At 47.7% G+C, this 13,837-nt stretch overlaps 2 protein-coding genes across 4 annotated transcripts in view; one reads left to right on the top strand and one right to left on the bottom strand.

Moving 5' to 3' along the window:
• Positions 1-13,837, bottom strand: part of HSDL1 (hydroxysteroid dehydrogenase like 1) — a 157,294-nt gene that overhangs the window by 23,789 nt on the left and 119,668 nt on the right. The gene's annotated exons all lie outside the window — the stretch shown is intronic.
• NECAB2 (N-terminal EF-hand calcium binding protein 2) overlaps positions 1-13,837 on the top strand; it is a 102,485-nt gene that overhangs the window by 8,211 nt on the left and 80,437 nt on the right. The window contains exon 1 of one of the 3 annotated variants that reach the window (XM_061468981.1): positions 9,660-9,890. The exons of 1 other annotated variant lie outside the window; for it this stretch is intronic. In XM_061468981.1, the coding sequence (XP_061324965.1) occupies positions 9,693-9,890 (198 nt within the window). In that variant the 5' untranslated portion in view covers positions 9,660-9,692. Of the gene's footprint in view, positions 1-9,659; positions 9,891-13,837 lie in introns of those variants that run through there. One more of the 3 variants, XM_061468982.1, reaches the window with a different exon arrangement.

Below are 13,837 nucleotides of genomic sequence, written 5' to 3'. Positions count from 1 at the left end.
GATGGTGTTATGTTGTCATAATTCCAGGCTCAAAAGTTATTGAGAAAGCCTCCCCTTGGCAGATGGACTCACAAACTTATTAGCCAAAGCTTTTGTATTTTGCCTTAAAAATGGATCATCCAGCACTTTTCTGCAGTGTGCCAGGGCAGGTGAGCACTGGTGTGTGCAGGGGTGGGAGTAGGAGGCAGCTCTGCTGTCAGGGATGTCATGATTGACAGCACAGAGCTTGCCAGCACAACAGAATATAAGTAAGATCCATAAGCTGGGGAAGAGAATGAGTTAGTAAGCCAGCATCATCCATTTTCCAAATCCCAGATATCTTCCTAGAGGGACTTTTCCCCATCTGATTCAGGATCATGATGTGTGGCAAGTTGTAATTCCAACCAAATGCCTCTGGCACCTATTGGTGATTTACCTACCTGATGCCTGGATTTCCTAGCAACAAGATTAGTCCCAGCAATACACAGTTGGTGCAGCCATGCCAGCCCAGGGGGCCTTGCAAGTACCCAGGATCTTCTTACCAGGCTTTGTGCCCTCTCCTGGTCAGGTGCACCCTTGGAAACATTACTGCAAGGCATCAGATTTATTCTGGAGACAGAAGGTGAGTGCATTGGGGGAATACCTATAAAAATGTCCAGAAACAAAGGAAACCCACTCAAGAATCTGAAAGAACTCATGGATGCAACCCACAAGCGTTGTTTTCTCTGCCAGGAAGAAAACCAGAGATTCAGGTAGCTTACCTCACTGCAGTTCAAGATTTCTGTATTTCTGCAGTCATGGACACAAGCTTTTTCTGCTATTTAATATAGCCACTCTCAGCAAATTTAACATAGCCACTCTTGACAAATCTGAAGTGACACCTGAAGAACGCTGCTGGAAGATCTGTCAGCTGGGAGGCTTGCAACCAGGTACCAAACATCCCACCAGATGTTCATGCTTCCTGGAGGACCAGCATAAAAAACAGGCTTCTACCACATGAGAGTTGGTGCTAAGGAACCCAAGAAAGAAAGACAGAGCTTGCTGGAATGAATTTAGACTGTTTGGATATATAGCATGGTTTCATTTAATAGCTCTATTTCTGCCATTTTCAAGGGAAAACTCACATGGTAAATAATTAGCTGCACATTTCTGTCAATGTGTTTCATACTGCATTGTTTCCTACTGAAATATATGGACCATCGGGTGCAGTTAGAAACTGAGAATGAATGCATCATTGGAAATACATTACAATAGGTCTTTCACCACTTAATTTTATGGTTTGCTTTGGATCTTTTTCCCTAGATCTTCCAGAAGCTACAGAGTTGGAGTTACCTGGAGTTATTTGCTACCCCTGAGTCTTGCTAGCTGAAACCACTAAGTATCTAGTGCTTGTGCTGGAAGACTAGTGCCTGGGAGCCCACAGAAGATGCCGTTCTCTGCTGGGCTGAGTGCTCTGCATGCTGGCCTGGCAGCAGAAGCAGACAGACAGGGTTTTGCCAGTGATGCTCAGGGTGTTTGCACAGGAACAACATGGAGATCTTCTCCATCATGAGATTTTGGACATTGTATGATGTAATGATGTGGGTGTGGAGTGCACAGACATGTTTTCAAGCAGGTGATTAGCTGTCTTGCCAATTCCAAAGCACCGATCTGAACTTGCATAGGGCGGTAAAGCTGTCGGGACAGGTTTTGCTAGGAAACAGTTTCGGGCTTCTGAAGGTGTGATTCAAACCCCAATTAAGAGGATAAAACCTCTAGGCTGTGTGTGACTTGGGATGCAGTTGGTGGTGGGAAGGTCAGAGCTGGGACCTTTCATTTGTGATCAGGAGCTGGTGGGTGGGATAGGGGTGACAGGGATGCCAGGGGGTGCCAGGCTGTCACACAGGGGCTTTGTGCAAGCAGGGAGGTAGCAAGCTAGTTAAAACAGTGATTTTCAGGGGACCCAAAAGTTATGCATAAACTTGCACCAACTTTGGGAATAGCCATGGGGGTTTTTAAACCACCAAGGAGAGAGGGGAAGACAACTCGGGAAAAAGTGATGCATTCAATTAAAACCTCTCTAAATCAGTATTTTATTTAGGAAGCACAGGCATGGTACGCTGCAAAGTCTGGTTTGAAAACAGGCCTTCCACCCTCCCCGAGGGGTTGGTGTGTCCGTCTCGCAGCAGCACAGCTCCCTCTCCCGACTGCAAAGCCCACCAGCACTGAGACGAAGTTCGCTGGCAGCCAGGCTCGTTATGAGAGAGCAAAGGTCCTTTAAGCACAGGAGAATGCATGGGCTAGGTTAAGACATCCCAAATCCATCATTATTTCAGGCTCTCTGTTGAACTGTGTGACCCAGTGGTCCCTTTCCTATCTCCAACCGTCTTCTCTAAGTCTCATTAAAGAAAATCTGTTTTATAGGGTGAGTGCCACTGCCTAAGGAGGGGGGGTGGCCAGGGGCATCTGTTGACGGCACCTTGGTGCAATGAGGTTCTGACCTTGACTGCCTCCCCTGCTGTCATCCCATATCCTGAGGCTCTGCAGGGACATCAGCAGTACAGGTACTGTGGAAACATGCTCTGTGAATAAACCTATATACACCCATGTTCCGATCTGCATGCTCTGACCTTTTAGCCCCATGAGATGGTTTTGAAGTCTTGATTGTTCATCTTCCTCAATGGTCGACAGCTTAGATTATCCTCAGAAATATGTTATTTCTGCTTGTATAAGGGCTTGACAAGCCCTGTTTGTGTTACCTAAGCATCTTTAAAGCTCCAGCTTAGCTACAGATACCTCAGACGGAAATATGTCCTTTGAAAACAAGATTAGTTTATTGTGCTGCAAACTATGTGGTCAGCTCCATGCCAGATGCAGCATTCCATTAGGATGCTGGATCTGGGCCGGACTTTGAGGAGATCACAGAACAGATGGAGGAATAGAAAGGAGGGCACTGTGTGTAGGTGAAGACACAAATCTCACATGCTCGTCAGCCATACTGTGTTACGTGTATTACCCCATGAGCTGTGTGGGATGTGTTGAAGTCTGGCTTGGGAAACAGCACAAAGCTGGACAAACTGGACTTGTCAGAGGAGCTGTGTTTCAGGGAAGGGGAATGGGCTCTTGGGGCACTCCAGCTTGTGATAGTGGCATTTTAAAATAGCTTCATAGTCAGGAAACCAATTAGCATGCTCATAGAGTGATTGTGATGTGTGCTCAGTGGTGAGCAGGACTGGAGAAACGGAGGATGTTACTCAGCCAAACTCTTGGTGAATAATTACTGGAGCAGTGTAGGATATAAATAATTTCCTCACTTCTGTCACTTTTAGGATGGCAAATAAGGACAAATAAAATGCTATAGGGAAAAATGAAGGTGCCTGGTGCTTGAGCAGTAAGAAGCAGCCTTAAGTAAGCTACTAAACTGATGACCTGTACATGAAAGGCTCACTCCTGGGAGCTGCAGTGAGTAGTATCCTTTGGGGAGCCCCTGACAGACCTCTCCTTGCTGCCACGCCATGTTCTTACCCTGAACCTCATTTACCACTTGTGCTTGTGGCAGTGATCCCTCACCCTTAGGGACTTCATCTAGGAGCACGGCTGCCTGCAGAGGTAAATACACCAGCAATCCTTGCAGCTATGTGGAACTTTTGGTCCTGGACGTCCCCAGGGCGGCCAAGGGCAAATTACAGCCACCCGCCAGCTGCTCAAGCAGTCCTTGAGTGTCAGCACAGCATGCCAGGCTCCTCTTGTGTTTCCACATCCAACTCTTCTTCCGGCACCCGCGGAGCTGGTTGTGGGGTGTTCGCACCCTCAGGCTCCAGCACGGCACTAGAGTTTTGTGAAGCAAGCCTGGCTTGTAGGTTCAGCTTCTCTGGGCACAGGTTTTGTGGCAAAATCCCTCCTGTTCTGCAGTTCCAGCATTGTTTTGAGGACAGAGAGCAATGTTGCAGGTGAAGGGATACTCAGGCAAGATTTATGCCCTTCTGAAATAACCTCCATATGTTCACAGCTTTAGCCACAGGCTGAATATGTTAAGAATAAGAAAGGTTTCTATTTTATTTCTCTAAAAGAAGTGCCCCTTTTGCGAGGCTTTCAGCCAGTATCCTGGCTGTGCCCTAAGACTCTGCCCAGGCTCTCCCCAGAGTTTTGCCATCATACCTGTATGGGGTACCCCAGAAGGAGTCGCTCTTATATTGAAAGCTATCAGATTTTGCCCTCTGAGCAGTGATTAACGGTATTTATTGTGAGTAGTAAATTGGGGAAATCATACCTGCTCCCACAAATGTGGCCAGAGGTGGTATCTGCTAGGCAAAGGAGGAAATTACTTTAGAAATGAGTTACAAAGGGCATGAGCAACGGGAAAAGGCCAGTCACTCCCTTCCCCCTTTTGCTATGAAGAAGCTTGATACTTCTAATTTTAATACATTTGCAGACACATTTTGTCCATTAAAATGGTGTAAATTAACACTTCAGTGCTGTAACTGGGGAGGTCAATTGTCAAGACAGTAATTTATTTAGGGAGGCTCATAAATCTGAAAGTCCATGGTTCCCCATTTTTTGGCTTTTTATACTGTTATATATGAACCCACATGAGGTGTACCAGGCACATGAAACAAAGGGTAATTTTGAAAGCTCTTCATAAATGGAATAGCTTATTCCAAAGGTTGTTAATAGTTCTGACCTAAATTCTGACCTAAATTGCATGTTGAAGGGGAAAATATTTTGGTCTGCTGTATATGAATGCTATTATAAGTAATAAACACACAAGAAAAATGTTATGGTATCTCTTCCCTACAACTACACAATCAAAAGTTCTACCAAGTCAGTAGCCTGTAATTTTAAGTGAGGATGCATGGGATTTGGTGTTTAATGCTCATTTTCTCAATTGTCCACAAACAACATAGATGGGTCATGCTCTCTTTAATACCCAAACAAGCAAAACCACCAAAACAAAATCACCCTCTGTATTTACTTAGCATCCATCAGAAGGGCTTTACTGGCTGTTTGTCTGCATCCCTGCATCTCAGAATAATAAGAGTGCAATATTCTTTGGTTAGTAAGGTTTCCACTAAACAGTGGCAGATGTCCTGAGGATGAAAGGCCATGCCTGGAGCTGGGAGCTAGTGTTCGCAGAATGCCATGGGCAGCCCAAAGCAAGAGATGTGCTGCTGCTGAGAGCTTGGGAGAAACTGCACAGCTCCCAGGCCCTCTTTTGGATCAGCCTCTGTCTGTCTTGGAAGGTGTCTCCTATGGTTTGGAGCTTTTTTGTTACTAGTTATCTGTTGGGGTTTTTTCTTATGGTAGTAATTCCTCATACTGCTCTGGAGAACCATCTCAGAGCTCTGGGGAAACTGGGGCATCTGAGGACTATGATCTCATGCTGCAGGAGTTTTATTTGATGGTGAGGTTAGTTCAGGTAATTTAATTTTACAATGATTCCTATTCCTGTGGGTTGCCTTTAGGATTGTGACCAGGAATAACCTGAACTCACCCTGTGCCTGTTCTCTGTTTGTAGCAACTGGGTGCATTTTGGTGGGCTGAGTGATTCCTCAGAAAAACCCTTTTAGTGGCCTGCTTTCACCCAGAGCAATCCCACCCCAGGGATTCCCCAATGGCTGCAGTGCTGGTCTTGGAGCAAGAGGGGATGTTTAGTGCAAGCAGAAGTGCTTTAAAAGGCAGGTTCTGTAAGTCCATTTGGAAAAGGCTCTGGAGATAAAGCCAAAGTCTATGTTTTGGCTTAAGGCAAGATGTAAGATCAATGTAAGGTCAATGTGACATACAGAAGGGGCATTTGAAGCATCATCCTTGCTTTAGCTCTTGCCTTGATTGCAGGGCCTGGAACAGAACCCCAAGATCCCAGTGATTGGGTTGGTCTCGATGCTTTGTTAGTGGTATGGGGGAGCTGTGCTCCCCAAACCATGAGCTCTGCACCCTCAACTTGCATAGGGAAGGAAGTTGTATTTTAGGAGTCAACATACATCGTTCATGCATGTGGTCTCCTTGGATCTTCCTAAATTCAGACTGGTGCATGATCTTAGTGCTGCTGGCAGTGTGGCTTTTTCAAACTTGGCATATAAAGTCTTTATAAAATCACCTGGTTATTACATGTGGCATTATAATAAACATAAATTAGTACAGGGACTAAAGCAGCATTTCAGCCTTGGCTGTGCACGTGAGGTTGTTCTGCCTAATTCCCATCTCAGTAACGGGGTTGCCATTTCTTCCTCCTGCCATTGAGGCATCGTTGCCTGCATCGCTAGATTAACCTGAATCCCTCAGTCATTAGTAAATATTATTAGTTGTGTGTGACATTTTGCACTGAGTGAGGCTGCAGGTCCTGCCTGTTGGAAGGTTTTAATTAACTAAAGCTCCCTGTGGTGCACAGAGGGGCAGGGGGGAGAAGGCAGAATTCAAAGGGGAGATGAAAGCCCTGCCAAGCTGGGGTGCAGGTAAGGCTTCTGCTCTGCCTCAGACCTTTCTTTCAGAGAAGCTCTTGGGTTCCTCAGGTGGCTTCTGAAATTACAGCACATGGTTGAGCTCCTGCTCCAGCAGCCTTTCCAGAAGCTACTGGAAAATAACTGGGTGTAGCACCTGAGTAAGCCCCCCTATAAAAGCTTGTAAAGCAAATGTCATCAGTGATAAGCGTAAACCAATGCTTTGTGCTGAGCACCATGTGCACCAGGGAAGAAAGAACTGCTGGGCCAGGATCAGACATGAAACTGGAATGGCAATAGCCTTTTCTTGAGATCTTTGAGTTTCTGAACTTGGAGCTGGTGTGAAGAATACATTTCTCCCAACTTTCAACAACCTTCCCTTCAACAACTGAATCATTCATTTAGACTGTAGTGGTCTGGGACCCCATGTGTGGCTAGTGCAGCAGTGGGGAAGCTCATTGTTAAATGTCAAGGAAGAGAAGGTGGAGCTGCAGCTGCTGCCTTCCCTCTCATCTCGCCTGTACTGCAGTCAGGCAGGGTTTGCATTCCCTACCTGCAAAGCAGCGTGGAAAGCAAAATGCCACTGGGTCAGCAGTGGAGACAAGGGTCTGTGCTGCCTGCTGGGCTCTGCTGCTGCTGGGTACCACATGGCCTGAGCAGTGAGTCCATCAAAACCTGTAATGAACGTCTGCTACTTTCATTGGGATGCACTTTGTGTGGAATCAACTGTGCTTTTTTTGTTGTCTCCTCTCTATTCTCCCCTATTTGTTCTTATGCCCCTCACCATCTGCAATATGCGTGTGTGTAAAGCTTTCAAGGCAACCAGTCCTGCTCTCTCCACCTTTAATGAAAGAGCAAAATGTGTGCTGGATGCCAAAGAGCTGCAGTCAAAGAGGCAGGCACATGTCCTACAGCAGCCAAAACCCTGTCATCTCTACTTGTCCATCACCTGTTTGGTTTCTTCTTCTGGCCCTGGTTGTGATGGCTGCTTGCTGGGGACCTGGACAGTGCTATAACCGGTAGCACAGGCTGGCAAAGCCCCAGTGCATTGGCTGCAGTTGTGTTTATTTGCACACAACAGACAGCATGCTGTTTCCCTTGGCAAGAAGCAGGGGATCAGTTTTGGCACACAGTGCCCAACCTGAGGGCTGTGTCTTTGCCCTCCCCCTTGGCTGTGGTGTGGGACCAGCCCTGAGCACATGACTTGGAGGCTCCTGTGTTTATCACCTGGCTCAGATAACTAGGAGCTGTCTTTTCCATTTTTTCCTCAAAGGAACACTTCAACCTCATGGAAACTTGGAAATAACTCAGCCGCTAGCAACACAGCCCAGGGTGAATGGCTGGCTTCTCTCTAATGTCTGAGTAGCCGAAACGTTTTGTTTTCTATCTAGATCCATTTAGGAGGAAAAATAAGCATTTAAATGCCATAGAGCTGGTTTTGACAGTAACAAGAACTGATGTTGACAAAAGCACAGAAATAGCCCCAGAATTCCAAGCCAAGTAATGAATCTTCATGGCATGCAGAAAGGAAAATTCAAAGAACCTTATTTATAAACTTATTCAGTAAATAGTTTTAAATAATGAGCATATAGTAACCCTAAACTGGGTGTGATTAATACAGCTTGAACCAGCCATTTAGTGGAGGGATGTCCAAAGCAGAAAGCAGCATATGGCTAATCTGAGGACTGTAGAAGTACAAAAGAGAGCAGTAGCAATTCAGGCCAACAAGGGGTACAGGCTGCTTGGCACCAGCAGTCGGTATGTAGAGCTACAGCCATCCTAAGCCTGTGGCAAGGACGATGTGTCTTGCCTTAGATTATGTTTGCTGTGAGATGTAAGTGGGGGTTGAGCGTTGGCTGGGTTGTACACCAGTGTGCCCTGAGCATTCCCATAAAGGAGCACAGAGCTGTTAAAGTGCTCCAAACAGCTTCTGTGAACCAATACCCTGAATTTCCTCCGTTTTCCCCCATTAATTTTATATTGCTGGAGAAGAGGGAAACCCTGGAAGGCAAGAGCCTGGTGAAAGAGGGACTCAGCCAACAGGCATCCTGGTTTATTTCTTTTAAATAGCTGAGGCTGTGGCTTCTAAATAGCTGGGGCACAGAGACCCAGGTATTTAAAAGTCTTTCAGGAGCCTTCAGCCATTAGCCATGTACTCCAGCAGACAGAACTAGGCTCCCACTCACTTTTCTTTGAGCAGTAGCTGAGAGGAAAATGCACGTTCCCCTGCAAGTCACCTCAAACACAAGAATTTCACCCTGATTTACCTGAACAAACATGGGTAGTTAGAAGGGGCTAAATAATACCTTCAGGTAGGCTTTGCTGGGGGGTCTGGGCTCTGGTGCTTTGAAGAATTTATTGTTGTTTTTTCTTTTAAAGCAGTAGCTGATCAGGCCTTTTGGAGTGATCATGCTCTCCCTCATTTGGAGATGAGGCATAGTGCTCCTGGGTAAGGCTTGCATGGGGAGACTGGGCTTGCCTGCTCCTATATCAGAGATGTTCAAATCTGGGAATGTGACCCTTAGAGGGGCATGAAGTCCCCTAGAGCTGCCTGCAAGAGGGTCTTGCTGCCATAGGTGAGGGGAGAGGCCATTCAGAGCCTGTGGCTCAGCAGTGGTCTGAGAATCCCCTGAGAGGGTCTGAGTCCGAGTTCTTTGGTGCATTTCTGGGTATGACCTCAAACTGGGAGTGTCTCCTCAAGTGTGCAGGGAGAGATGAAATTATTTAGTGCCTTTTTGGCCAAAAGACTCATTGCCCCTACTGCAAGTCTAGGTCTTCGCCTGTGTATGTGATCAGGGGAGTATCCCAAAGGAACATCCTCATAATATAGAATTACAGGGTTACAAGTTTTTGTCCAGCTGAGCACTGTGGTTAGCTCTGTAGCCATGAATGCTGCAACACCCCAGCTGGAATCGCTGGCTATTCGTTGTGCAGAGACTTTCTGGAGTTGGATTAAAGGGCCAGGGTCAAGTTTGATTTATCAGCAAGAAATCTGTACTCCGCTCCACTTTACAAAGAGCTGCTAAAATCTGCTGTAGGGGTAAAGGAGGCTGCAGAGGGGAAAGGGCATACAATAGGAATACTCCTTTTTGGATAGAAAATGCCTACAGGCATGCTTTGGAGAACGGGCACGCACCGGGACTACTCCGGGGTGACCTACCCCCACCCCAAAATTCCCTCCTTGCTCTTCGGGCCCGCCCCTGCCCGATGCCCGGCGGTGGGGGAGGAGGAAGAGGGGGAGAAAGGCGGGGGGGTGGGTGGGAGGGAGTCCCCGTCTCCGGCATGAGGCCGGGCTGAGCAATGTGCGAGCAGGCAGCGCGGTACTGCCGGGCCAGCGTGCAGAGGCTGTTGCGCAAGCCTCCGCCAGCGCTTCGCGGGCTGGACGGGATCCTGCGCTGGGTGGTAGCCAGGATGAGCGACAAGACCGTCGCGGAGCGGGAGCTGCTCACCTCGGGAGCCGCCGCCGCGCAGAGGAAGGGCACCTCCGTCATCCTCGATGTGAGTGCCACCCGCGTTCCGCACCCCGCGTCCCGCCCCTGCTCGGGAGTGGGGTTCTACCCCGTGTCCTGCACATCCCCGCCCGGCTGGGGACGAGGTGCACCCCGGGTCCTGCAACTCCCGGCCGGCTCGGCATAGGTGTGCAGCCCGGGTCCCACATCCCCCTGCCCAGGTCCCGCCTCCCGCTCGGGATAGGTATTATTTCCTGGGTTCTGCATCCCGGGCTGCGTTCGGGTCCAGCCATCTCCCAGACCGGAAAGAGGCTGTACCCCGGCTCCTGTAATTGCTTGCCTTGCTCCTTCACGCGCTGCCTGGGCACTTGGGGTGCACCGCTGCTCCTGCACCCTCGGTGCAGGATCCTGCACCCCCCGATCGGCTTGGCATCAGGGTTATTCCTCGGATCCTGCAGCCCCCGCCAGTTGGGGATGGGGTGCAGCCCAGGTCCTCTATCTCCTGGGCTGGCTGGGTGTAGGGATGCGCAGATACAGCAGCCCCTTTCCAGATCGTGTGCCCCTAGCTGGCTGGGCATGGTGGGTGCAAGATCCACTTGTCTGGATCCTGCACCCCCTGTACTGCCTGAGCACATGAGGTGCAGTCTGGGTGCTGCACTCCTTTGCCCTGCACACAGTCGACAGCTGGGAATAAGATGCAGCCTGGTCATGCATCTCCCGGACCGGCTGGGAATGGGGATGCCGTCTAGGATCCTGTAGCCCCTTTTCTGTGTCCTGCACCCCCAAAGTGGCTGGGCATAAGGGTGCAGCCCAGGTCCTGCATTTTGTTTTGACTGGCTGAGCATGGGAATGCGACCTGTGTTCATTATCTCCTTGCCAGGATCCTGCACCCTTTGGACCAGCTGGGTATGGGGTGCACCCCAGGTCCTGCATCCCATGGATCAGCTGAGACGGGGATGAACTGTGGGTCCTTAATCCTGGTATTAGCTTGACTAGATAGGGATGCAGGACTCCAGGTCCTGCAGACTCCCCAGGCTTGCACCATGGGTTGTCCCAAGTTAGCTGGGTATAAGGGTGCACGTGGGTCCAGCATCCACTTCAGGTCCTGGGCATCAGTCCCAGAAGGGCTGTAGCAGTGAGGGTCTGTGCAGCAGGAGCTGGGCAGCATGGTCCTGGATGCGGGGGACTGCGTGGGACCCCTGGGGTCGGTTGCCGAGGTTTGGGGGGCAGGCAGAGGCGTGCTTAGTGCCTCGGGTGCAGTATTTATAGACTTCCTGATGAGGAAGCTAACGAGGCTGTTTGCACGTAAATTAATTGGGAAAATGGGGTAGAATCAATCGGAGTGCAAACGGTGTAATTACACAGTCTTTCTGCAGCGTTTAGTAATTAAACACATAGATCCTCACCTTTGCTATCTCCTAGCTTTAAAAATAAAAATGTAGTCAATGCAAAAATAAAAACTACTGAGGCACTGGCTGTAGTAAAGGATCTCCTCCAGCCCCCTCATAGTCAGGCAGTAATAGCATTTCCAGGCAAGACTTAAGAGTTTTCTAAATAATTTGCTAATCTTCTACCACATCCCCTGTAAGCATTGGTGAGGGCTGGTGTAGTGAACCCAAAACTCACTACATCTCTGGGCACCCCGGTCTCATAGGCATTTTGGTTCCTGAATGAACCAACACGACTGTGTCTATTGAGCTCTCAAAAGCAGCTTGGAGATCAGAGCTCTTAAGGATGGTCCTGCCCAGTGAAATGGGCTGGCAGGTAGGCAGCTGCAGGCTGTAGGAAATGCTGTTTCATGGGGCAATGGAAAGGACAAATGCAACTAATACCTCTATGTCTTTTAAGATAACTTGTTTGGGTTTGCTGTTAGATTTGGGGGTCTTTTTCTTCTTCTTTTACCTGCCCTGAAATTACTGAAATTTTACAACAATACGGAATATGGGCTTCAGAGCATGAATGCAATTGGGAAGCAACGTTAAATTTATACAACAGGTTCCTGAGTTAAGGCTGCTTTTCCACTAAATGGTATCTTACCTTACAATCATTAAATGAATTATTTTTTTTCACCACTTTGAGGTTTGAGCTGAGAAAATGAACCATGAACTTTCAGAATGCCTTAACCAGTGGGAAATACAATGGAGCTGGGCATGCAAGTCCTGATCCATTTTCCCTTTCACAATGGGGCTGGAAGCCCTTTCTCACCTGCTGAAAGTAGAAATGGATGCTGGAAATGTAAAGCCTGAGGGTTTGGGATATTTTTTTCCTCTTCCCTTAGAATTTCCTTCTCTCCTTTTCTCCAGTTACAATAAGAACATCAACTGAAGTTGTGGCTTCACTGTAACAGGCTCTTCAAGTGCACTGCGAGACACCCCCTTCCCCCCCCCCCCATCCTCCCACCCCATATGAAGCATTTAAGCAGAGGAACACACATTTGGGTTAATTTTTATTCATTATCAGGAATGTAAAAAGGCATCCCACTGAATCCTCAAGAGATGAGAACATGTTTTCCAATTAACTCATTCACGTTCCTGCATTACGTGGATGTCCAGGGGAAGCAGTGAGTCCCAGCCATGCAGCAGTGCGACTCGGTAGGTGGGGATGAAATGAAAGACCTGTGAAATTTTATATTTAACTACCACATTTGCATGAGCCGTTGTGCTATATAGACAGTTCACTGGGGGCTGGGAAAGGAGGGTTAAGCTTGGTATTAAACTATGTAGTAGATGGCTCTGACGCTAATGGTACTTTAGTCCCTTTTTCGTCCTTTTCTGTTCCGGCTTTCTTTTGACTCAGCCATCCTCAGTGTGCTTGTTCTGAGTCCTCCGTATTGTGAGGGTGGCTGGTGGGTCAGTACAAAGTTTCCTGTGCCCTTTCTGCCAAAGAAACAGAACTGTGTTGGTGTGGGGCAAAACTGAGGGTGGGGGAAGAACAAAATACAACAAGGGAGCTATATACCTTTTGTCATCAACCTGGCAACCCTGTTGGAGGGTGAATCTTAGCTTTGGGCTGGTTTCAGTATTTTTCTTTCATTTTGCCTGTGTCTTTTCAGGTAAAAGATTTTAAAAGGTTGAATAATGTTTATGAGTTCAGCAAAAAAAAAAGGAAAAGCTAAAAGTGTAGATTAACTAAACCCTGGTAGCAAACTAATGAAGAAGATATTTAAGTCCTATGCATTGCCTAAAATATGCAATGACTAAAACTGAGGGGTGACTGATGCTTTTCAGTGGTGGTAGCAGATCAAGTGGAGGTGATGTGTCAATCTAGGAACCTGGAAAACATCACTTTGCATTTAATGTTAGGCAAACTAGCCTAAGGGGTTAAGCAAATGGTCTGTACCCATCCTGTGCTCACCCTCAGGTGTCTGCCTCTGTGTGTTTGCTCCTGAGGTCTGGATTGCGCACAGCTACTCCATCTGCCAGAGCCAAAAGCTCAGGCTTGGCAGCATATGTAATCTGCTGTAGATAACTACTGTCTATCCATAGCTAAATATGTGAGTAGTAACGCTATGTTCTCTTTCTGCCTTCTGGACTGCTTGAAGATGCCCTGAGCTTTGCTCTAAACCCACAAGGACAAAACCTCTTTATTAAAAGGAAGCTGAAACTGTCACGTTGCTGCTCAAATCCATGTGTGGTGATAGTGGCATTTCTAGTCCAGAACAAATCCTCACACATCACAAGACTTATGAAAGGACAGTATAGTGGGTGTGTGGGTAAGCCTATATCAGATCATGTTTGCTGAGTACGAGTGAGTCCACATGCAGTACAGAACTGAAGTGGATGGTTCCTAAGGACTGAGAAATGTCTGGATAGGCATTGCTCTGTCTCAGTGGGAGTACTTCAGTGCTGACTTATGTACTTGTTCATCTTTTCCTGCCTTCATGTTACTATCAAAAATCTACATTGTTGTTAGGAGTGTGAACTCCAGTGCATGTTAAGACCTCGTCAGTCACAGTGGTTGCAGGCAAAGATGCCCCATCTGGTTTACACCAGGGAG

The sequence above is a fragment of the Pezoporus flaviventris genome, unplaced genomic scaffold, assembly GCF_033815535.1.
Source record: "Pezoporus flaviventris isolate CSIRO_AGI_PZ_B2104156 unplaced genomic scaffold, CSIRO_AGI_Pfla_v1 ptg000054l, whole genome shotgun sequence".
Lineage (NCBI taxonomy): Eukaryota > Metazoa > Chordata > Aves > Psittaciformes > Psittacidae > Pezoporus > Pezoporus flaviventris.
The sequence above is the reverse complement of the archived record's forward strand: the minus strand, read 5'-3'. Positions and strand labels throughout refer to the sequence as shown.